Genomic DNA, 23,888 nt, shown 5'->3' on the forward strand with positions numbered 1-23,888 from the left:
TCAGAATATCTGCGGAGCCAGTGGGAAAAGTAGAGACCCTGGACTCCTTACCTAGATTCTAGTATAGATCTTCTAGAGATGAAGTCTGATGTAGATCCCCTTTTCCTGCCCAACCATACCCACCCCATCCCTCCAAATCATATTGTCAGGAGGATTTGGGGAGAGGAGACAAGGATTAAAAGGATGTGGTAATCGTAATGGGTAGCTGTAAGGTTATGATTGTAGGTTTTTAACTTCTGAATAAGTTAATTTGTTCTGAACTTCAGGGTATTTTGACTTATTATTTAAATAGATTGCCATCTTTTGGTCCAGAAGACTTCCCAAAAAGGTTCTACACATTTTTATAATGAATAGATATAAAGACCTATTCTCTGTGACTCAAAGCTATTTTCCAAAATTGTAATAATATAAAATTTTAGATTGGAAGGAATTTTGTGAGTTATCAAATCCAGCCTCCTTCCCAACAGATAGCCCTTTTATAACAGCCCTGTTATATTGATATGTACATTATAAAATTATATAATATTTAAGTCACAAAAAAACTGAGAGTCACAGCTGAGGAAAATGCATTTATTAGCATTATCATCCAAAGCATAATTTGATTAGCCAGATGATAAGGTGAAAACTACATTGAATAAATTAAGGCAGTAGGTGATATTTCAGTTCTTTTTAATCTTTTAAATTGTCTTATTATTGCTAGCTAGGGAAATATTTTGACAAATGAAAGGAAGTAGAGACTAAAACTAAAGCGAGCCTATTCTGTGTAAATATAACTTCTACCTTTTACACTCTGCAGTGTAAACTATTATTAATTAAAATCCCATCCTAAATCCAAAGAGACCACAAGATAGGACCATGCATAAATGAGTTGGACTCTATCTCTGTTTAGAAATTGGTTAATAGAATAAGTCTATTTGTTGTTAACAACTTACATTTTATCCTGTATAAGTCTTTCTCTTTTATTTACATCTTCAAGATTTTCATCTACATCTTGGGAATATTGGACCAAAGTAAGATTCTGCTCTTCCAGCTCTGTGAGGACTTGAAGTAATTCTTCTGGTTCTTTGAAATAAAGTTCTGGCTCCTAATCAATCAATAATGAAGAATATAATTCACTTAAAACTATGCTACCCATGCACTTGTGACTTATGTAGAAAACAATAGGGAGTAAAGGAATACCATTCTGATTATGAGGGAGACATAGGCAGAGAGTGACAGAAACCTATTTCCACATGAGAGCTGGCCTTCAGGAAGAGAACATTTTGGGTGTTGGAGGGAGATGAAGGTTAGAAAAGGAGAAAAGGAGAAAAGGAAGAAGAAGATGAGGAAAAGAGAAATAAGGGATGGAGCAGAAGAGGCAGGACAGGAAAAGGGAAAGGTGGGTCTAGGGAAGGGCAAGGGAGAAGGAATAGAAGAATGAGAAAGATAGGAAGCTAAGTGAATGTCATTTTCTCCCCAAATTTTAATGATTTTACATTTTCCAAAATTTTAAGTATAATCTTTTATTACAATAAGTAAATTTAATTTTTAAAAAAGATGACTTGGATATTTGCATACTTGTGTTCATATTTACTATAGACAGGCGCTGGAAGCAACCTAAATGTCCATGGATGGATGGATGGATGGATGGATAAAGAAAATGCGGTATATCTATTCAGCCTTAAAAAAAGAGGAAATCCTGTCATATGCTACACAACATGGATGAACCTGGAGAACATGAGGCTAAGTGAAGTAAGCCAGTCACAAAAAGACAAATACTGTGTGATTCTACTTTTATGAGGTATCTAAATTAATCAAACTGTTAGAAGCAGAAAATGATTGCCAGGGTCTAGAGTGAATTATTCATTTGGTGTAGAGTTTCAGTTTTGCAAGATGAAAACATTCTAGAGATCCACTGCACAACAATGTGCTTATAGTTAACACTACAGTACCGTACATTTGAAAATGGTTAAGATGGTAAATTTTGGTTTTTTTCCACAATAAAAAAAAAAAAGATGACTTGGGTAAGGTATGTATATATAACAATGGGTGGTGTTTTTTAAGTGTCTTTTGTTCCTTTTGAGTTTCTGCAGTGTATTTAAGGTGGGGTTAACTCAAAGTCAGTCTTGTAGCCATAAAGGGCTGTTTTGTTGAAGGTCAGTTTATCTCACAGTCCAGCTACCCAATATATCTCAAGTCCCAGTAAAATGCTAAGCAATCAGAAAATGGTTATTTTTACAGGAAGATTGTAGATAATGTATATCTCCTAAATTATTACCTTCTTATTGACATTTATTTTTCATAAAATGTCTGATGACAAAGATGAACTATATATATATATATATATATATATATATATATATATAAAACCGGAGAACAGTATCAAAATCATATTTTCTTCTGGAAAGTTATGGAATATTTAGAATAAGACATTTTAATTTCAGAATAAGAAATGAGCATCTATACTTTTCACCAAACACAATATTTAAATCAAGAAAGATAATCTGGTTACCAGATCATAGTCCATATCATCATCTAAAAAGAATTCCAAACTGTCTTCTGAACTGATACTTTCAGCTTGGCTGTAAAAGAAAAAAGAAAAAGAAAATGCCTGATTTCTGAGCCATTTTCTGTCAACAGATTTGCTTTTATTTCTAAATTGACTTTGGAACCTAACTATAACATAGTTCTTTTCAATAGCCTGTTTAGCCTTTCAGGGAACTACTGATTACAGGAATCCATGGATTCCATGAGTATACAAAAGAAAATCAGATTCAGTCTTAGACAAGGGTGACCTCTGCAAAAAATGAGACCACAAGGAAGGGCTATACATGGTACCAATTGTTTGAGTTGCATCTATAAAGCAGGGTCATTTTTTAAGAAAACAAACACATGACAACCTACATTGCTACATCTGCTTTGTCTCTTTTAAGGCAATCTTCTTGAGAAACTAAACATGAGCTCTAGTGCTCAAAACAAAGCTTGTACCTTGAGTAATGCATTTTTTGTCTTTTTTAAAACAGATTTTACCTTTTAAAATATCTTCTGATCAGGTTGAGGAAATGTTGGTTGAAGGGTGGGTGGGGTGGGTGATGAGGTACACCCTTAAAGAATAATTACATGGCTTGCAAAGTGGCTCTGGAAAAATCCTTTAAGAAGGATAAATTGAAAATGATTGCAATATTAAAAGGGCAGGGACTAGGGAGAGAGGATGGTGGCTGTTGGTGTCATCTAGGTGAGTCACACTTTCAAGTAGAGGGTAGTGATGATGGGAAAAGTGACTAAAGGGGTGAGGTAGGGAGGAGGATCTAGAGATTCATGAAAGAAGGAAATGGGAACCAAGAGTAGAAAGAGCACTCCTGGGGTCAGAAGAGAAGAGACAAAGATGACTCCAACGTTTGTAGTCTTTGAGCCTGGAATAATGGAGGTGGCACTAACAGGAAAGTGGTTTAAGGGTGAGTTAAGAAAAAGATTAAGATTTGCTAAGATTTGCTTCATTCATGTTGAGTTTGAGGGGACAAAATAACTACCTGGAGCTGCCATTTAAGCAATGGGAAATAAGTTGTGGGAAAACTAAGAAAGGACCATAGCAGTAAGTGGTATTTGGGAAACATCCCTTGAGAAAGCACTTGGTATGACATCCACCCCACTCTTCTTGGGTTCAGTGGTAACATTTTCTAATCAACCTTTCCCCATCTCTGATATTCTTGCTACCCTTTTGGGTTTCTTTTCTAAGGAAATATTTGAGGTTGCTCAGTCCTCTTCCCCTCTCATTCTACCCATTCTTTCAGAGTGATCTCATCCGCTCTCATGGATTCGACCACTACTAATATACTAATGCCTCTCACATCTCTCTTTCTCTTGAACTCTAGACTTCAATGTCCAAATTTCAACTGGACATCAGTATCCACCTGAGTGTCCAACAAGGAGCTAAAATGAACACATCCAAAATCATACTCCTTATTTTCCTCTCAGGCCTGGTCCCCTTACTGTGTTCCCTGTATCATTGAATGACATCATACACCCAGTGCCACACTAGAAATTTGGGAGTCGTTGTGACTACTCTTTCCTCACAGCTCCCCTGAAGTGTGGGCAGAGCCTGTCAGTGCCACTTCCCTGACGTCTCACAGTCTTTCCTTCTTTGTTCCCACTGCCACTGCCTGGCTGAGGCAGTCCATTCTCTCTCATCTGACGGATTGTGACAACAGGCTCCTAAGTGGCCCCTCTACCTCTATCCATTTTATTCTCTAAAATACTACCATAATCCAGTTTTTAAAAATGCACATCTGCTTGGGTCTCGGTCACACTCTGGCTTAAAACTCTCAGTGGCTCCCTGGGGCACTTGGAACAAAGCACAGACTCTGTAGGAGGGCATCGCCACTTCCCTGCTCATGATACTATACCGATTTACCCCTCAAGCTTCACCCATGTTTACCCCGTGACCCAGACAATCTGAACAGAGCCAAGCTCTGCCACCCCTGTGCCAGGAGACCCTTCCCTCTTCCAGAACGTAGCCTCATGACTCCTTCTCCTCTGACCAGACACAGCTTAGATCTGCCTGATCTGGAGATCACTGATCCTGCCCTTGCTCTCTCACTCCATCACCCTTGTCTGGGCTGAGTCCTTTGCATGCCTGTGGCACTCTGTGCTAAACCTTCCAATGGCATTATCATATTGTATTGTGACTGACTAATTCCTTGTCTGTCTGCCTCATGAGATGGTAAGCTCTTTGAGGGCAGTGACTGTCCTTTATTTATTGTTGGGCCTACAGGGCATTCAATAAATATGTGCTGAGTAAATGAAAAACATTGAGAGCGGTGAGCTTTCTGAGAGAGCGAATGTGATGTTTTCATATTACTGTATGCATCAATAGATGCAGAAAAGGCATTGGGCAAAATTCAATAGTCGTGATTAAAAAAAAAAAACTCTAAAAAAAATCAGAATAGAGAGGATTTGCTTAACTTGATAGAGTATCTACAGCTACAAAAATCCTACAGGTGACATTTTATTTAATGACAAAAACCTGAATCTTCTCCAGACTGAGAACAAGGCAAGGATGTCTTCCCACTACTCTGATTCAATGTAGGAAGTTCTACCCACTGCAATAAGGCAAGAAAAGAAAATAAAAGGCATACAGATCATAAAATAAGAAATAAAACTGTTTTCAGATAGCATGGTGATCTACAGAGAAAATCCAAAGGAATCTAAAAACCCCAAAAGAACAAAAACAAGATTTCCAGAACTAATAAGTGAGCTCAGCAAGGTCAGATTATACAAGATAAAAATACAGCAATCAATTATATTTCTATATACTAGCCATGAACACAAGGACACTGAAATTAAATACATGATACAATTTACAATTACTCAAAAAGGAAAAACAGAAAAGAAATACTTAAGTGTAAATCTAACAAAATACTTAAAGGACATATATGCTGAAAACTATTCAAGGCTGATGAAAGAAATTAAAGAAAATGTAAGTAAAGGAACATTCTATGCCTATGGATTGGAAGAATTAACATAGTAAGGGCTCCCCAAATTGATGTACAGGTTTGTATTAGTTTCCTTGGGCTACTGTAACAAAGTGCCACAAACAGGATGGCTTAAAACAACAGAAACGTATTCTTTCACAGTTCTGGAGGACAGAAATGTAAAATCAAGGTGTCAGCAAGGCCACACTCCCTCTGAAGTCTCCAGGGAAGACTCTATTCTATGCTTTTCTCTTAGTTCCTTGTATTGTCAGCCATCCTTCTTGTTCCTTGGCTGGCAGATGCATCACTCCAATCTTTGCTTCTGTCATCACATGGCATTCTCCTTGCATCTTTGTGTCTCTCTCCTTTTCTTAGAAGGACACCAGTCAGATTGAATTAAGGACCCAGCTTAATGACCTCATCTTAATTTGATTGTATCTACAAAGATCCTATTTCCACATAAGGTCACATTCATAGATACCATGAGTTAAAACTTTAACGAATCTTTTTGGAAGACATAATTCACCCCATAACAAAGTTTAACACAATTCCTATAATAATTCAAGCAAGATTTTTTTGTAGTTATAGACAAGATTATTCTAGAATTTGTATGAAAAGACCAGGAAACTGGAATAGTTAACACAATTTTGAAAAAGAGGAATAAAGTACAAAAAATCAGCCTGATTTCAAGACTAATAGCTATAGTAATCAAGACCATGTGGTATTGGTAAAGGGATAGCCAAGCAGACCAATGGAACAGAAAAGAGAATCCAGAAATGAACAAATATGCCTAACTGATTTTTGATACAAGTGCAAAAGCAATTCAGTGCAAAGCCATTTCAACAAATGGTGCTAGAACAGTTGACATCCAAAGGCAAGACAACAACAACCCACAATCTAAATATCACCTCTTATACAAAAACTTATCCCAAATGGACCACAGACTTAGATGTAAAACTATAAAACTTTTAGAAGAAAACATGAAAAAAATCTTTGGATCTAGGGCTGGGCAAAGAGTTTTAGACTTGACATTAAAAGTGTAATTCATAAAAGAAAAAACTGATAAATTGGACATCATCAAAATTTAAAACTTTTGCTCAATAAAAGACCCTGTTAAGAGAATGAAAGGAAAATGTACAAACTGGAAGAAAATATTTGCAAACCAGATATCCACAAAGGAATATTATTTAAATATGTGAAGAATTCTCAAAATTCAACAGTAAAAAACAAAAGCAGACAATCCAGTTAGAAAATGAGCAAAAGACATGAACAGACATTTCACCGAAGAGGATATAAAGGTGTAAACAAGCACACGAAAGGGTGTTCAACACCATTAGCTTTTAGAGAAATGCAAATTAAAAAACACAATAAGATATACACATCTATCAGAATAACTAAAATAAAAAAAGTAGTGAAAATACCAAATGCTGGTGAGGATGCAGGGAAACTGGATTCCTCATACATTGCTGGTGGGAACATGAAATGGTACAACCACTCTGGAAAACACTTTGGCAGTCTCTTTAAAAACTAAACATGCGTCTACCATCCAACTCAGCAGTTGTACTCGAGGCATTTATTCCAGAGAAGTGAAAACTACGTTCACACAAAAAGTTGTATGTATAAATATATTTATAGCAACTTTATTCCTTATAGCCCTAAGTTGGAAGCAATCCAGGTATTCTTCAGTGAGTGAAGAGTTAATAATACTACTCAGCAACAAAAAGGAACCACCTATTGATAGACCCAACAGCTTGGATGAATGTTCAGAGAATTATGCTTTGTAAAACATACAAATCTCAAAAGTTTACATACTGTATGATTCCATTTATATAACATTCTTGAAATGACAAACATCATAGAAATGGAGAACAGGTCAGTGGCTGCCAGGGGTTCAGAGGAGGTGGATGGAGGGAAGAGGATGTGACTATGAAGGAGCAACATGAGGAATCCTTTTGATGATGTTCTGTATTTGATTGTATCTTGATTGTATTAATGTCAATATCCTGGTTGTGCTATTATACTACAATTTTGCAAGATGTTACCATTGGGAGAAACTGGACCTCTTTGTGGTTTTCCTTACAACTACATGTGAATCTACAATGACCTGAAAATAAAAACTTAATTAAAAACACAACAAGAGTGACTTCTAAATGCCACAGAAGCAGAGTGATCCGAGGGCCCTTGGAATTCAGAGCATGGTGTCTGTATTGACTTTTGTCGTGGATACTATGGTGCTGGTCCAGATCCTGTCTTTGAGGCCGGTGTACCTGTCCTGGTCATGAATATTATTTTCTTAAAGCTCCCCTGGAGTAGCCAAGGTAGAGAACTACCAATTAATGAAATAATGAGTATAAATGCGTCAACAATCAAGTAAGGGAAGAAACAAAGAAACAAAAAATGATTTATAGTCCTATTGCAGCAATCTTGAATGACATGGTAAAATTGCAAACACACAAGTCAGCAGAGTAGACTATAAACAATATGGCAGTGGTTTCTGAGAGACAAAGAGCCAACGTGCAGTGGTCAGGCAGTTTCTGCAAATAGCAGTTGCAGGCCATCACAGAATGCAGGGAGGCCTGGAGAGCTTGGTTGCCTCAGGAACATATAGAAACTATAACCACTACCTCCCTCCAGCATCTGTTACGATGGGTGTGGATATGTGGTATGTATGGTAAAGATAGGCTAAAAGAGCTATCTGCTAAAAAAAAATAATTCACAGTTTCTAAGACAGTTAATCAAGTATGTACTGTACATTGTTAAGGATGATTTCTTATTCTCTAGGGTAAGAGTGGTCTTCTTGCGTGATTTTGCTGTTCAGAATATCCAGGTGAAGTCCATGTCATTGGTGATGGTGGAGGTGAAAAGAAAAAACATGTAATTAGAAATGAGTCCTTGTTGCTTGGCATAAGATGTTCATTTTTCTGCACTGATATACCCATTACTTTAAAAAAAATCATTATTAGAATGATAATATAGAAAGTTGAGGTCTTTTATTCTACTGAAATTTGGTTCCAAGCATAAGAATAAAATCAAAGGCTCTGTATGGCGGGGTTGGGGGTGGTGCATGCCTATTGTCAAAAAAACATGGCACAACTCTTAAAGCTCACAAACCAGAGATGTAAATTGTGAAATATAAACCATAGTTCTGTTTTTACCTAATTATACGTATTTCTAATCATAGATTTTTAAAAATCAAGGTAAAACCTACCATGGTCACATTCAAGTCGGTCACACACTTGTTTCCCTGACACCTACATACCCTGGTTCCCCTGTACTAGTATCTGGCCCTGATCCTGGTCTGAAACTGAGAAGTGGGCAAAACTGGTCTAGGATCTCTGCATCTGCTGGCCCCCAGCTCCCCCAAGGCCATGCCTTCTCATGCTCGCACTCTGGTGACTTCCAACCACCCTTCCTGCTGTTGTCTTGAAACCATGGCAGGCCTCACTCTCTCCACCCTCTACCTGGGAAGCTCCTACTTTTTCAGAATTCAGCTCAAATGTGACCTCATCTTAAAGACTTCTAAATGCCTCAGGCTGAGATCACATTTTTAGCTTTTGCCCCCAGGCCCCTCACTATCACTGCTGTTATCACTTGTCCCATTGTATTGTACTGTATAGAACTATGTCCTTTTCATTTTTGTGTGTACTCAGAGTCTTGAAAAGTGCCTGATACATTGTATGCCTCCAATATATATATGGTGAGTGGGGGAAGGAAGGAAAGAAAATGGATGAAGAACCGGTGGATTCTACCACTGACATAAATTACCATCTTAGCTTCTAAGTTGATACCAGAATACATAATTAACTAAAAGTTCTTGTTAAAGGATGTTATTTAAGCTGACTGACTTCTATAGTCAAGATTTTAAAGAGAGGAAAACATTGACCCCACCATCCACTCCCTCCACTCCCCTCCCCAACATCCTACTCCATATCCTCTAACAGACAAAGTAATATGTCAAATAATTTGGGTCCAAATTAGCCTCCCAATCTGAAAGAATTTACTTTCTCAATCAGCTGGCCAAGTGCACGAGGCATAAAACTCATACCAGGGTTGTTTCTGGGGAGACAAATTGCACTGTTGAACTTTGCCCCCAGTATTAAATACCTCCAATGGCTGACAGTAGGGTAAAGTAGAAAAGGAGTCTCCAGAAGTCAGCCTGCATCAGGGGTCACAAACTTGGACTACAGGGTGGGGCAGGTTGAGACTGAAGGAGTTCTTGGAGTTGATTATGGACATAGTAGAGCTTCCTGAGTTTCCCCCAGTTACTTCCCTGAGTCACTGGCCAATGGCAGTCACCTGGTTGCCATTGACCTGGTTTGCTGGGCCCTGGGAATGGTCCATCAGTACCAGAAGGCAGGCATGAACCAGAGGAATGAGGATGTCCAGCCAGAAAGGACCTTGAATAATGACCTAGTCAGCCGGACAACTCATGCCAAGTCCTCTGCCCGTAACTTCTCTACCTGTTCTGTCCACTCACCCCCTCTCTGAGTTTTGTAATAATGTCAAGAGATAGAGAAATAGAAGTCCTAGCTCGCCAGGATTTAAGGTGATGTGGACACTATCCTCTGTTTTTCAGGTTAGCTTATAGGTCCTGGATCTACACTTTTGAGATGGGCACCATCTTTGGCTTTACTTTTGTGAGTAATGTCCCAGATCTCTAGTGTTACCTTGGCTACCTCTTCCCAGCGAGGAGTCTTCATTTTCTGCAAATGATGTTGTCCTGGACTCCACAATACTGGCCTCTTTTCTCCTTGCACTTAAGTCTAGAATGGAAAATAAAGAAGTTGGGAGTGGGGGAGGGAACACTTCTGAGAATGAAGGCTTTGTTTCAGGGTGAAGGTAGAGTTGTGAAAAATTCTAGGGACAGAGATATAAGATGGGGATGTCATAATCAGAAAATATATTTATGCAGATGACCATGGCTGGTCTCTGGAGCAGGCATGAGGGATGAGAACTGACCTGTAGGGCCCGAGGAGGTCTCTGCTTCCCACATCAGTCTGTCATAATCTCTAAAGTCCCAATGTTAGCCATTCACTCCTCTGGACTGAGACTCACTGCTTTCTGTATATCCCCTAGTCAGAAGACAAGTCTAGGAGCGCTGAGTCTGAAGCTGTTAATGTAAGACTTCTCAGTTTTCCTTCCCATGTGTTTTCTCTCTTGTCACACATCATGTATCGAGTTTATTAACCCAGTGTCATCACTGTGCTTGATAACTTTACACACATGGTCTGGTTTAATCATACTCAGCACAGTGAGAGACACAAGGGAACTGAGCAAGGCAGCCACCTCTGATGTGCTGACAAATGCTTAACCACCGGCTCTCTGGGGAAAAGATTTCCCCTGAATTGTAATTTGCCCATTTCAGTGGTGTAAATGCTCTGACCCTGGAGGCTCAGGATCCACTCTCAGCTGAAGTCTCTGTAGATCTTCAGAACCCTCTTTCCATGTGGCTTTCTCCTCTCCAGTGCTCTGCTCTGGGAACTCCAGCCACCATGACCTCCCTACCCCCAGCTCTGTCTTTTCAATTCACGGGGCCTATTGAGCACCCTTCTGCACACTGCGTCCTGGAAATGCTCCCCAGGCAGTATGCGGAGGTCAGCGCAGGGCTCATCCCATCTGTTTCTCCTCTCTTAGGGATGACTTTGTTTTGCTCCTTGATGTCTGATGTCTGAAAACTGTTGCCTCATACATTTTTCAGATTTTTCAGGCAAGAGGGCAAGTCTGGTCTTTGTCACCCCAATGTTGCTGCAAGTCTTCTTTGATTTGTGACCCTACTTTCATCACTTACGAAATTCTTATATATAATAGGATCTAATTCTGGTGCATTGAGCTGATTTCCAAATGCCAGTCCCACCTCGTTTTAATTTCTGAGACTGTGATAATACATTATGTAACATCTTAAAGGATAAGTGACACCTTCCTATCACCTTCTTACTTCAAAAGTATTTCTCTTACTAGATGCACCTTCTAGAATCATTGTGCAAAGTTCTCCCTAACCCAACACCCAACTCCCTGACAAAATTTTGGTAACATTTTTACTATAATTCCATAAAGCTTATACAATAATTTCAGAAAAAATTGACAGCTTTACAAAAATCAGTCTTCCTGTCTAAAAACATGACATAGTTCTCATTTGTCATATCTCTAGGTCACACAATTAAGGTTTTTGCTTTCCTGGATTTAATTTCCTTGTATATTTTATAATTAATAAAATTAGTCTATTTAGCTTAATGTATTAGGTTAGTAATGTATAACTGACTTTGTGTCCATTTACTCTACAGAACACTTTAATAAGTCAAATCATTTTTCAGGTTTTTTTATTGGGGGAGGTATGTAGGTATGCTGTTATATTTATCTAAAAATAATATATTTTCTATTTCTCCATGTATGTATTTTTATTGCTTTATATCTGAAATAAGCTTAAGTTTCCAAAAATAATTTAATAATTCCAAAATAAATAAAATTCCTAATTTTTAATCAGAGATGGTGAAATAGTGGGATTGTTCAGGTTCTGCTTAAAATGAAAATTCTGACTAATAAAAAACAAACATTTAAGCAGACTATTTTAGAATTAGGGATATTTACTTGATTGAAATTAACAATATGGGACTTACTTGTCATTATACTTGGAAGCCTGACATTCACATTTTCTTTATTCTTTGACACCTTTTTCAGTGCTTGCTGTATTTGCCATTGTTTTGGAGACAGTTTCAGCAGAAAAAATCCATATTTCATGTACTCTCTAAGGAGGAATTCTGTTTTTGCTATTTCACTACTCAAAAGAAACAAAGATAGGATTAGATATATCAGTGTGAAAGCATGTCCATTTTTTAAAAAGGTTTTACAAAATTCATTCTCTTGAGCATGTATTTGAGTGATAATTTGGTTAACAATTATTATAAATATGGCCGTTAAAATATGAGTTTCAGTAAGCTGTGAGACGAGAAGCAAGAAACCTGTAGGAATGTTATTTGAATAAAACATGCCCAAGGATATGCACCCAGAGAATAGACTGATGTTAGTGTCACTGGGCAAGGGCTCGCTGCCCAACAAGCATAGAAGCCAATATTGTAGTACTGGCTTTTGAGAAAAGAAAGAGGTTTACTGCAAGGTCAACCGGCAAGGAGACAGGAGGCAAGGCTCTCAAATTTGTCTCTTTTTCCATCAGCCCCTCAATAAAGCTCGCTCTTTTCTCAAAAGCCAGTGCCGTTGTATTCTATGTGCATCAGGCAGCATGCCCTTGCCTGGAACAATTTTGGTGACCATGAAGGGACATAGGTCTTGTGACTGCCTGCCCGAGATGCAGTAGCCCCCAGTGGAGTATGGGCCACAGACCCAGAATGGCCACATAGACCAAACTTATCTAGGGGTCACCTGTTGGGTTCCTGCTTCCCAAGCCTGGCACTCCAGGTTCCTGGGCACTTCTTTCGCTTTTGAGAAAAGAACCACTCCTGGATCAGATGTCTATGGGATGAGTTACCTCATTAAATCTCACCTGTGCCTGTCTGATAGCCTTGTCGCCATTGCAGGTTAGAGGCCCACCCTGGGGAGATTTTTTGTTGGGTTAGAGTCCTGAACTCTGGGTTTGAGTCCCAGGCCTTTGGATTTGACTGTCTGACTGTTTTGTTAGGATTGACGGATGACTATAGCAAAACTTTATTAAACCAGACATTAATGAGGGTCCTCTGACTCAGGAGAGAAAAGACATCGCTATCACTCCCTGACTAGAAACCTCACCTTACAGAGGTGTGGGTATTTTTTTCTCACCTGTGCCTAAGGTGATTGACTGACGGTATTGATACAGGTGTGTATCCTAATGTCATCAGGCCTGACTACCTGGTTGGAGTGGAATGACGGAGTGGAAAGCAGAAAAATCCTTCCCCCTACCAGGAGAACACACCCTGTGCTTGGATTAAAGGAATTCTATACAATTAGACACATTTTTGTTTTCCCCACTGAGAATTTTAACCCCCTCTTGTATGAGCCAAACTAGCAGGGAGTTAGCATTGAACTGCTTTCCCCCATGTGCTGACAAGTTAACCTAGAAGCCTGGGCAATTTCCAGGTAGAATACATTCAGCCTAAGGCCTCCATACAGCCCTGTCTTTAGCATCACCACCAATGTTTGTACCCCCAGGCCCCAGCAAGCTTTCCTTTTTAACACACATGGGGGAAGCTATTAGGAGCGTCTGACCAAATTGGCTAGTCTTGGAACTGTGGGGATGGACTCCTTGGCAGCACCCATGACTTTTAGACCATGGTTCTTGGCAATCACTTCTACTAGAAAGCTTTTCAGTGTTCCCTAAGTGAACTCTCACATCCAAGCTGGGCATCTTTGACTCCTTGGTGGCTTCTCCAGGGAATTCTTACAGCCAAGTTGTGAATAGGCACTACTGCTGACTTCTTTTGAGAAACCAAACTAGGAGATGGAATTGGTTCCTAAATTCTAAGGTTCTTGCTTTCTCTCTCATACCTCCTGAGTCTGTTTGATTTCCCCCTGCTGTTTTGGGGGAGTGAGGGAGGGCCACTTTCTAGAGGTTTGCAATCCGTAAACTGTTTTTGGCTCTTGGGTTTGAAACCAGGGGTACTGACTAAGCCTTTGACTCAGGAGTTGCTTGCACATGCATGCTCTCCCTCTCCCTCTCCAAACGTCCATGCTCAGAGGGGCAGGCTCACCCCTCAGGACTAGCACTAAGGTGAAGAGTGGTTGAGGGCAAGACTCTAGTGCACCCAGGTGCTTCCTATGAAGGAACAAAGTGCTCTCTGAGCCCCAGATTGGCAACCCCTTGTGCTTCCCTTCGTCTCCCATGAACACAAGGTTTTTCAGGTGCAGCCAACATTGCAGCATCCCGCATTCCTCGAGTTTCTGATTAGGCCAATGTTGGGCCCAACCCATGGAGGCTGGGAAGAGGCGGCAGACATTTCCTAAAGGCAGTTGTTCCAGGGCCTCCTGTATTTCTGCCAGCCAGGAAGTAGACTGCTCTGAGCACTACAACGGAGGAAAGCCAGTCAGCCAACAGCAGAGCTTCGACTTCACTGATGGCTTGTTTTTCTTCAGAGGATGGACTCCTGCGGGGAGAACTCTCGGCTGTCCTACCATCAGCTCTGCCTTGCCCTGTGCTTCTCAACTTTCCTCAGGATGAGAGAAGGCAGGTACAAGGTGTGGGATTGCAGCATTTAACCTTGACTGGTTTTTCTAAGTTATTTTGTACTTTTTTTTTTTTAGCAGTGAGATCACACCAGGTCTTTGTATCAGCATAAGAACTTGCAGAAGAGATATAAAATTATGGTTTAGAGGGAAGACCCTCAGGAAAAGCCTGTCTTGCCTGAGTCAGAGCCTAATGATGAGCTGGACTTAATACATCTGGCTCCCTGGGCGCCTCCTGCAGTTCCCCCAGATGTGAAGGGGGTATTCCTGTATGTAGGGCTGAGGCTCCCACCACCAGCCCTCCTAGAGCTGCAGCCAGCCCTAGCCTCATGCCCTCCTTACCAGAGAGTCAAAAGGGATCGCTCTCCCCTCCCAGAACATGCCAGGGCATTCAGTACAGTCTGAGGAGCCCTCTGCCTCAGGCCGGGCAAGATCCCTTAAGATAGTTCCTGCATGTCTACATGACCAGGGTTAGCCCAAGGGATTTGCATATGTGCACCTCTCCTTTTCTACCTGTGATCTATATAATTGGAAAAATAGATCTTTAAAGCCCAACTTTCTGTATAGGCCTGACTGCCCTCTTGCCTTGTTGGGGCAAGATCTACTAACAAAATTAACTTTCTCACCAGACATTAAAGTACTCTCAGATCAGGCCTGCGCCCTCCAAGCTGCACTGTTAACAACTGGGAGACAAGTCCCTGAGGAAATTCTACAAAAGGTAAGAGCAGATGTTGAGGATATACATTTGGTGGTGCCAAATCCTTATACTTTTGCTTCTAATAAAACTAAGGAAGCTTCAGACCCAAATACAACCCTCACTTAAACTTTCTAGCAGACTGGGGATATAAAATCTCCAAGGGAAAAGTACAAATTTCTCAACCAACTGTGAAATATCTAGGATTTGAGTTATCTAAAGGACAAAGAAACTTACTGCTAGATGGAAGGGAAACATTTGCTCGGATAGCTGTACCCACTGCCAAAAGGCAGTTGGGAGGGTTCTTAGGAATGGCTGCGTTTTGTTGTATTTGGATTCTTAACTTTGGACTCATGGCCAAACCCCTCTCTGAAGCTTTTAAAGGAAACAACAATGAGCCTTTAAGCTATACCGTGGAATGCCATTGGCATCCCATACCATACAAACGATTGATGAAATCTATGCTAGCAGACCTGACCTGACTGATGAGCCTTCAGAAAATCTAGGTATGGAAGTGTTTACGAATGAGAGCAGCTTCAGGGACGGGGATTCTCGAAGGCCATAAATACAGTGGTAACTCTCATCAGGAAGTCTTAGAAGCAGAAATCCTCCCTCCAGGTACCTCTGCCCAGAAGGCAAAGCTCACTGTCCTCATTAGAGCCCTATACCTAGGAGCTAAGAAAAAGGTAACCACCTATACTGATTCCAGGTATGCCTTCTCTGTTGTACGTGCACATGGGGCCAGATGAAAGAGAAGTCTAGTAACATTAGGAAAGAAAAATATTAAACACGCAAAGGAGATACTGGCCTTATTAGACTCTGCTATTATGTCAGAAGAAGTAGCCATAGTACATTGCCCGAGCCACCAGAGGACTGATAGTTCTATAGATAAGGAAATAATTTGGCTGATCAGGCCACAAAATGGGTGTCCAGAACCAAAAACCCTAATCCTACAGCCCTAGCATTCATTCTAAGTGTGAACCTATCCCTGTTTAAGCCTCAGAATTTGGCAATGAATCTAGAGAGAGCAGAGGAATGGGGATTTCATGTTGACACTGGACACTTAGATGGTGATCATTATCAAACAACCAAACAAGGCTGAATGTATAATGAACAGGGACTGGGGCTTCTACCTGAGCATTTAATGGAAAGAATTAATACTTGTCTACATCAAGGAATCCATTATGGGAGGGATGCATACAAACGTTTATTGTCGGTCTACAAATGAAAAGACCATCCAAAAGGTAATACAAAATTGCGGGATCTGTACCAGAAGCAATACTAAAAGCCACGTTCTACAACCACTGTATTTTTAGATTGAAAGCCTCTCAGATGTGCTACAAAGAACAGGGTTAAAATGACTAGAATTGCAGTTTCCAACCAAAAGCTTCAGAACCAGTTCCCTTTCTCTCTGTAAACAGATTTCCAGCCCTGCCGGTAGCAGAGGACCTCTGTAGGTCATTCCAAGCCCATAAAGAGAGAGAAGGAAAAATACATAGCAGGCGCTTGCATTCTTTGCTCTGTTACCAGCCTGTTTTGAATGACCTTTTGCACCTTTCTGGGGTGACAACAAGCAAGTTCTCTACCACAAGGCTATTTGGAGGGGTTAACTGAGTGGCCACTGTGCGTAATTACAGTACTTTATGCAAACACAGAGGCTGCTACTCTGGTTCTATAAATAGAGCAGAATCTTCTAATTACATCTCAGAGGGAAGGAGGGAAGAAGGGAAGGGGAACGCCTCTTGGAGCACCTTCAGCGTTAGGCTCCTGACATAGCAAAGGCTGCTGTAGCTGGAATGTGAGACACACATGTTGTTAGTAGCAATTGGTTTCAAAGTGAAACACCATCCAGGTCATTTGCCTCATTTTAGACAAATTATTATCTTCCTTCTCAAAATGTGTAGGATGTAAGTCTAGGACTTGGCTTTAGAAAAGAGAAACATCAAGTCCTCAAAAAGAAAAAACAAGTTTCAGCATGACTTGCTACCAAGACTAAGTGTCTCCTGAATTGTGAAATTACTGTCTAAGGATGTTGACATTAGGAAGCTTCTTGAGATAGTTAAAAGCAGATCACGTGACATTCACTTCTCCACAGAAGAAAATATACAGATTTGAAAAAGAGAGTAGCAAGTTACAATAATTTTATCTCAACTACTGCTCCTGTAATGTTTGTCATTATAAATCCCAGTTTTTAATATCAATGTCAGTTTCAACCAAGTGGAAGTATAAATATAACAAATACTGCCAATTATAATTGTAAGATGACTGTAAAAATGTAAAAAAAAAATCCCTATTGCAGAGATGTTAAAATGGGGGAGGTAAAGTGCCTTAGAATGAAGGAAAAAAAAGACACTTAGAAAATAATTTGTTTACCCCTAACACTGGTTTCCTTCTTTGCAACTAATTTCTTAGCTTCTATATCGACAAGTTAGAGAAAGTTTTCCGCCAGAGGTCACTGGGTCCTGGTACCCAGGTGGAGACGATCCTTGATTGACAGGTTACTTATTTTTAAAATGTGTTCAGATTTATGAAGTCATTAACTGATCAGGATCATTCCCACTTGGGTCTTGCCAGGCACAAACAGGTTCCAGTGAGGCAGGGACACTTGATAAAGGAAAAGATGGCTCCTAGTCTCACCTTTTCACCGACTGTATTTCCATACTCGCTTTCTTGAGCTCTGCTGTCATTTGAAGTTTGTTTATCGTTTCTTGCGCTGCACTGAAAAGTAGCAGAGAGCTGTTAGTTTGTTTTGCGGTGTGTTGTGTTCTGAGAAACTAAAAAGAAGAAAGAGGGAAGGAAAAAGCCATCTGGCCAGAGTGAAAAAAAAAAAAAAACGGACATTTTAAGAGCGTCTGCAGATCTCTGGTCATTTTCTCGAAGGAACTCTTCAAAGGCCATTGCATCTTCTTGGAGCTTTTTTTCTGCTTTCATGAATTGCCTTTCCTTCATTGTTGTGTGTTTTTCGTACTTTTTAATAGTATTTCTTTTGGTTGACAGAGCAAACTAGGAATATTGAATAAACAGAAGTGTGTCAAGAACATTATTCAACATTTCGAGCACATTTCAACAGTCTCAGAACAAAGAGAAAAAAAAAACTTGCATAGCATGTGATCATTTGTATTAGAAATGATAGTATGCCAAATCTTAGGGCTATGGCCTTTATTTCATGAAGGCATTTTATTTGGGGGATGGAAGGGAGAGGAATGCCTGTATTTCATTTTTATGAAGAGGCTCAATATTGTTGCAGAATGGGCCCCAAAATAAAAAATAGCTATGTGTCCCCTCAGGCTCTATCCTAAAAAGAAAAAGGAAAAAAAGGTTTCATGTCTCTCCAAAGAGCAGGTCCACTTAGTAGTATTATCCACAGTGCCCCTCTAGTACTTTCTGGGCTTTGGGAAATTGGGCCATCTGCAGCCACAGAGGTCCACGAGCAGGAAGAGCTGTGGGATAATAGGGTTCCAGTGATGCAATCCTCCAAGCCAGCCCAAGGGTTGGGGTGTTCAACCAGCCTCAAAGAGCCCTGTTTTTTAGAACCTCCAATACAACTTTGACATCTAGCTTCTAATTTTTTAGTACATAATATAAGGATCCACTTGGGTTTTTAATGCCATGCATGAAAAAAAATTATAAACAAAGGCACATACATTCTAATATAAATGAATTAAAATAATGTAAATGAGATAACTTTAGATAAACAACAATCAATGATTAGATACTCCAAGTTTATAGCCAAAAATATTTCATCCATCACTTTATTGCCAAATAGTTACTGAGGGCCTACTGTGTGCCTGGTCTAAGTGGTGCTCATAGAGCAGTGAACAAAATAAAATTGCTTTTGTGAGGTATACATTCTAGTAGAGGATGGAGTCAATTAAAGGGGAGTAAGTGGTCCAGTAGGCAGGGGGTTGTCACTATGTACAGCCCAGGAAAGCTTCCCTGATATGATGAAAAATAAACAGAATGGAAGGAAGTAGGGAGCAAAGCATGCAGAGATCTGAGGGAGGAATGTCCTTCCTGGAAGGGAAAACCTCCTATACAAAGGAGATAGAAGCTTGATTGGTGTGTCCCAGAAACAGCAAGGAGGCCAGCGTGGCTGGAGCAGAGTGAGCAAGGTGGAGAGTGGTTAGGAAGGAGGTCAGAGAGAGCACAAGCCATGGACCGGAAAAGTCACCAAGGGTCTTCAGCAGAGGATGGGCAGGTGTGGAACAGACTACAGAGAAGCAAAAGTGGAAGCAGTAAGGAAGTGTGTATAGCTCAGTGGTAGAGTAAATGCTTAGCATGCTCAAGGTGCTGGGTTCAATCCACATTACCTCTATTTTAAAAAGAAAAAAAAATTTTTCCAAAAAAAAAAAAGTGGAAGCAGGAGACCAGTGTTCAGAAACTATAACAATAATTCATGCAAGAGTGATTGGTAACATGGACTATAGTGGCGACAGTGGAGGTTATGAAAAGTAATGAGATGACAGGTGTATTTGGAAAAATATATATTCACGAAGGATACTTGGATGTGGTGGGTAAGGAGGAGTTGAGGATAACGTCAATATTTTTGGCCTAAGCAACTGGAATAAATGGAATGGCTATTTATGGAGACAGGGAGCAATGCCTGAGATTCAGACTTGTAGGGGCAAGGAAGGGTGTAGCCGGGGCAGTTTGGAAATGCGACGTCTGAGGCCTCCAGAGTATCTAAGTAGAAATGTTAATAACTACACTTCCATTTGTTGAGTCTGGAGTTCAGGAAAGAAGATCAACTTGGAAGTTGTTAATTCAGAAGTGGAATTTAAAGCCTGAGGCCTGGAGGAGGGTAGATAGAGCTCAGGGTGAAGTGTGAGCCCTGGGGCCTTCCAACATTTGGAGATCAGGGCGAAGAGGAGCAAGAAAACTGTGAGGGAGTGAGCTGCCAGTGCTGTGGAAGAACCAAGACATAGTGGGTCCTGGAAACCAGCTGAAGAAAGTGTTTCAAGAAAGGGAGGGTGATCACATGGGCCAACTGCTGCTTGACCATTTGAATTTGGCAATAGACGTAGAGTTGGTGGAATGATGAGGACAAACCCAACTGAAGTGGGCTTAGAAGAGGATAGATCTTTAGGGCAGGAGGGACGATAGATCTGGGACATGTAACAGAAAAATAAAATGTCCAGTGAAAATTTGGCAGCACTATGCAAGAAGTCTTCTACTCGGCTTAAAGGGAGAAAAATTATTTTAACTACCTCAAGCATAAACCTGTCTCTCTGGTCATTAATAAATTCATGGACAGTCCTTTTTGTATCTGCACCTTTAAAGAAAATTAGAACAGACTTAGGTTTAGTTCATTCTCCCTTAGAGATATTGTATAAAATAAAAGCTATGTCATTAAATTAATGCATACAGTATGTATCTGACTTTAAAAAATACCATACCTTCAGGTAACTTTTTTTCCCTAGCCACTCAAAAGTTACTTTAATAATATTTACAGCCATTTATTTTATGTCCATCTTACTCCAGAAATTTCATTAGACACTTTAAATACATAATTTAATCCTATTAATAGCCCCGGGAAGGTTTTTATTACTATCCATATCCTGAATGTAAGGTCCTGCAGCTCAGAGATGTCAAGATTCTTGTCCAAGATCACACAGCTAACAAGTGGCAGAAGGGGCATATGACCCCTAAGCCTGTGCTAAGTAAGAGTGAATTATTTTAAATCTAACGTTTTTGTCGATCTAGACAGAAAACTGAAGTCCTAAGGCAAAGAGTATTTGGGGCTCACAAACCAAATGTCTGGCAGGAAAGGAGAAGAAGACAGCTAGCATTGCCATCTGGCCATAGAAAAGACCAAGTTTCCTTTCAAGCTTTTTTTCGTTCTGGAAGTTATACATAGGCTATATTTCAATACATAAGGTTCACTTCCTGAAAAACCAACAGATTGTGGTGTAGAAAAAAAAAATCTCTTAATAACAATGTAAACAGAAGTAGAAATAAAATAGTATTTCCCAAATAACCAGTGAGGCTGTGCTGTGCTCAGAAGAACCACAGTCTCCTTGGGGTTGTGTTCTGCCTCCACCTCTTTCTCACTGTGGGAATGTGAATAAATTCCTTACCTACTCCACGCCTTGTCTGTAAAATGAGGATAGTGGTTGCGGTAGATTATATCACTGTTCCCAAATATTTTATGCTTTCTCTGTAAGAAGCTTCTCTCTCTCACCCCCATTGATACCAGGCTTGACCATTGACTTGGTCAGGCTCCTCGGCTTGGCATGGAAGGAACCTGCGTTGCTTCCAAGCAGAAGTTTCAAGAACCACCACCAACTGTCTCTTTCTCCCTCTGCCATAATTCCTGCATCCTTCAGTGCAGGACTCAGTGAAAAGCACCAGATTCAAAAGCGAAAGAGAAATAAACCTGTTGTCAGCCACTGAAAGCGAGGCGTGGTTTATTACCACCACATGAATTAGTTGAAGTGGAGCGTGACTATTTCTCTTCACCTTGTGGTGGGTGGTGGTACGAGAAGGAAATGAAGAAACATGTTATAAAATGCATGGTAATTTCTTAATGATTGTTAGCTGCTGTTATTTGAAAAATACAACTGGAATGAGTAATCAGCTTGCTTTCCAAGTCAATAGTAATAGCCACCATGATTATTGTAATCCTTAGTAAATAGTCTGTGATGGTGGGTGACAGGCAACAAGCTTTGGAGTCAGACGGGCATTGGTTTGAATTCTTTATCCACTTAGTGACCTTAGTGGTTGAATGTGACTCATCCTCACTGAGCCATTTTCATCAGAGGAAGAGAGGAGGCAAAACATCTAACCGCATTTTGTTGAGCATTAAATAACATACATGAAATTGGATAGCACATAGTTTTCTTTTTACTACTTAAATTTTTTTTGTTGTAGAAATCAATATTCATAAAAGTAGTCATAGAATGAGCCCCCATGAACCTATCACCTACTTTAATATTAGCACATTTTACCAATCTTGTGTCCTCTTTTGCCATCCCTCATTTTTCCCATCACTGGGATATTTTTAAGCAAATCCAAGCCATTGTTATCATTTTACCCATAAATACTTTAGTGTGTAACTCTATCAGATCTAAAAAGTTAAAAGATAGCCATATGCCACTAGCATCTGAAACAAAATGATCACTTCCATAGTATCATCTTATACCAAGTCTTGGTTCAAATTTCCCCAGTTGTCTCACAAATAACTTTTTAGAATTAAAAAAAATTAAAATCTAAACAAAGATCAGTTTGTTTTGTATGACTCCTAAAGTCTGTGTTTTATCTGTAACAGCCGTCTCCCCTTCTACCACCCACCCCCCCCACTACCTTTTTTTTTTTTTCATTGCCATGTATTCATTTAAGAAACCAGGGCAATTTCCCTGTAGAATTTTCCACATAATAGATTTTGCAGATTGCATCCTCATAGTGTTATTTAACACAATCCTCAATCTCCCATATTTACCTGATTAGGTTCAGGTTCAATTTACTTAAATATTTTTTATAGAAAAAAGAATGGACATGTTTACTGCAGCTTTCATTTGATCACTTATGATGGGTCAGAAAAATTGAAATAAGTTTCAATATCCAAAAAAAATCCTATACTGTCAATTTACTAAATATTATCACCATACTCACTATTTCAGGCTGCTTAAACACGGTCTGTCTGGCTGAGTTGATGCCATTTTATTCTTCAACTCGAAATAGATCAGTAAATGGACTCGAAATAGACTGGGTTTCCCATTTTGTCTGTTCTGTCAGGCAGCTCTTTTGACCAAGGGACCATGTATATTAAAGCTCTCCCCAAAGCACCAGTGCTCCTCGACACGAAAGCACCTCATCACTCCAGGGAAGTGAAGACCAGTCTGAGGGATGGATCTGAATCTACAGAGAAAACCTATCCAGTGGTTTTGCAAAACCACAGTCAGGCTGCTGGCTGCGTGGAGGTGGAAACAGCACTTCTATCATGTGGCCTAACTGACGTGTCCACGCCAGTTATCAGTGTGATCTCTTTGCTGGCAATCTAGCAGACTGCCACTGCTGCACACACAAATAAAATAACCTAGGCTCCCAAAGTAGGGATCGTTTGCTCATTTTACTATCATGTGGGCTTGTCTTCAATCAGAATTCAGGCAGGAAATGTGAGGTTGGGGAATGAGAATTTCACTCAAGTCAACTCTTGATTGGAAACAAAGTCTGAGGGGGGACTTCTTTCTTTTAAATGAAAACGTCCAAATTGCTTATCTGCGTAATCAGCAGAAACTACAGCCTGACTTCCGTGGCCTCAAATGGCCTTGGATAATACCTAACAATTTTACTGTTTCCTTTTTAAGAGTCTAACATATGTCATATACTCTTTCCTCCCCCCGCTAGTTTTATTAAAAAATAATCGGCGTATGTGTCATTTATTCTTAAGAGACCAGGAACCCCTCCTTGAACCAGCAGTGGTGTTGAATGGGGTCATCTGAAAAGCCATGCTTCCTAGTCATCTCAGAACTGTTAGAGTGGCACGGAGTTTTGAACTTAGCAACTTTGGATAGAACTCTTTCTAAAACACATCACGTGTAATTTCAAATGCTCTTGATGACTTAGGATTCACCATTCAACAATGTGAACTATGAAAC

General features: G+C 40.0%; 1 protein-coding gene across 1 annotated transcript in view; it reads right to left on the minus strand.

Moving 5' to 3' along the window:
• Positions 1–23,888, minus strand: part of CCDC38 (coiled-coil domain containing 38) — a 36,880-nt gene that overhangs the window by 9,333 nt on the left and 3,659 nt on the right. Inside the window, exons 4-12 of the mRNA XM_064491232.1 lie at positions 20,499–20,563; positions 18,131–18,294; positions 17,929–18,009; positions 12,065–12,222; positions 10,118–10,213; positions 8,168–8,260; positions 7,493–7,544; positions 2,492–2,561; positions 933–1,084 (exon numbers count right to left, since the gene is read on the minus strand). Coding sequence (XP_064347302.1) covers positions 933–1,084; positions 2,492–2,561; positions 7,493–7,544; positions 8,168–8,260; positions 10,118–10,213; positions 12,065–12,222; positions 17,929–18,009; positions 18,131–18,294; positions 20,499–20,563 — 931 coding nt within the window. The remainder of the gene's footprint in view (positions 1–932; positions 1,085–2,491; positions 2,562–7,492; positions 7,545–8,167; positions 8,261–10,117; positions 10,214–12,064; positions 12,223–17,928; positions 18,010–18,130; positions 18,295–20,498; positions 20,564–23,888) is intronic.

Source organism: Camelus dromedarius, chromosome 11 (genome assembly GCF_036321535.1).
Source record: "Camelus dromedarius isolate mCamDro1 chromosome 11, mCamDro1.pat, whole genome shotgun sequence".
NCBI lineage: Eukaryota > Metazoa > Chordata > Mammalia > Artiodactyla > Camelidae > Camelus > Camelus dromedarius.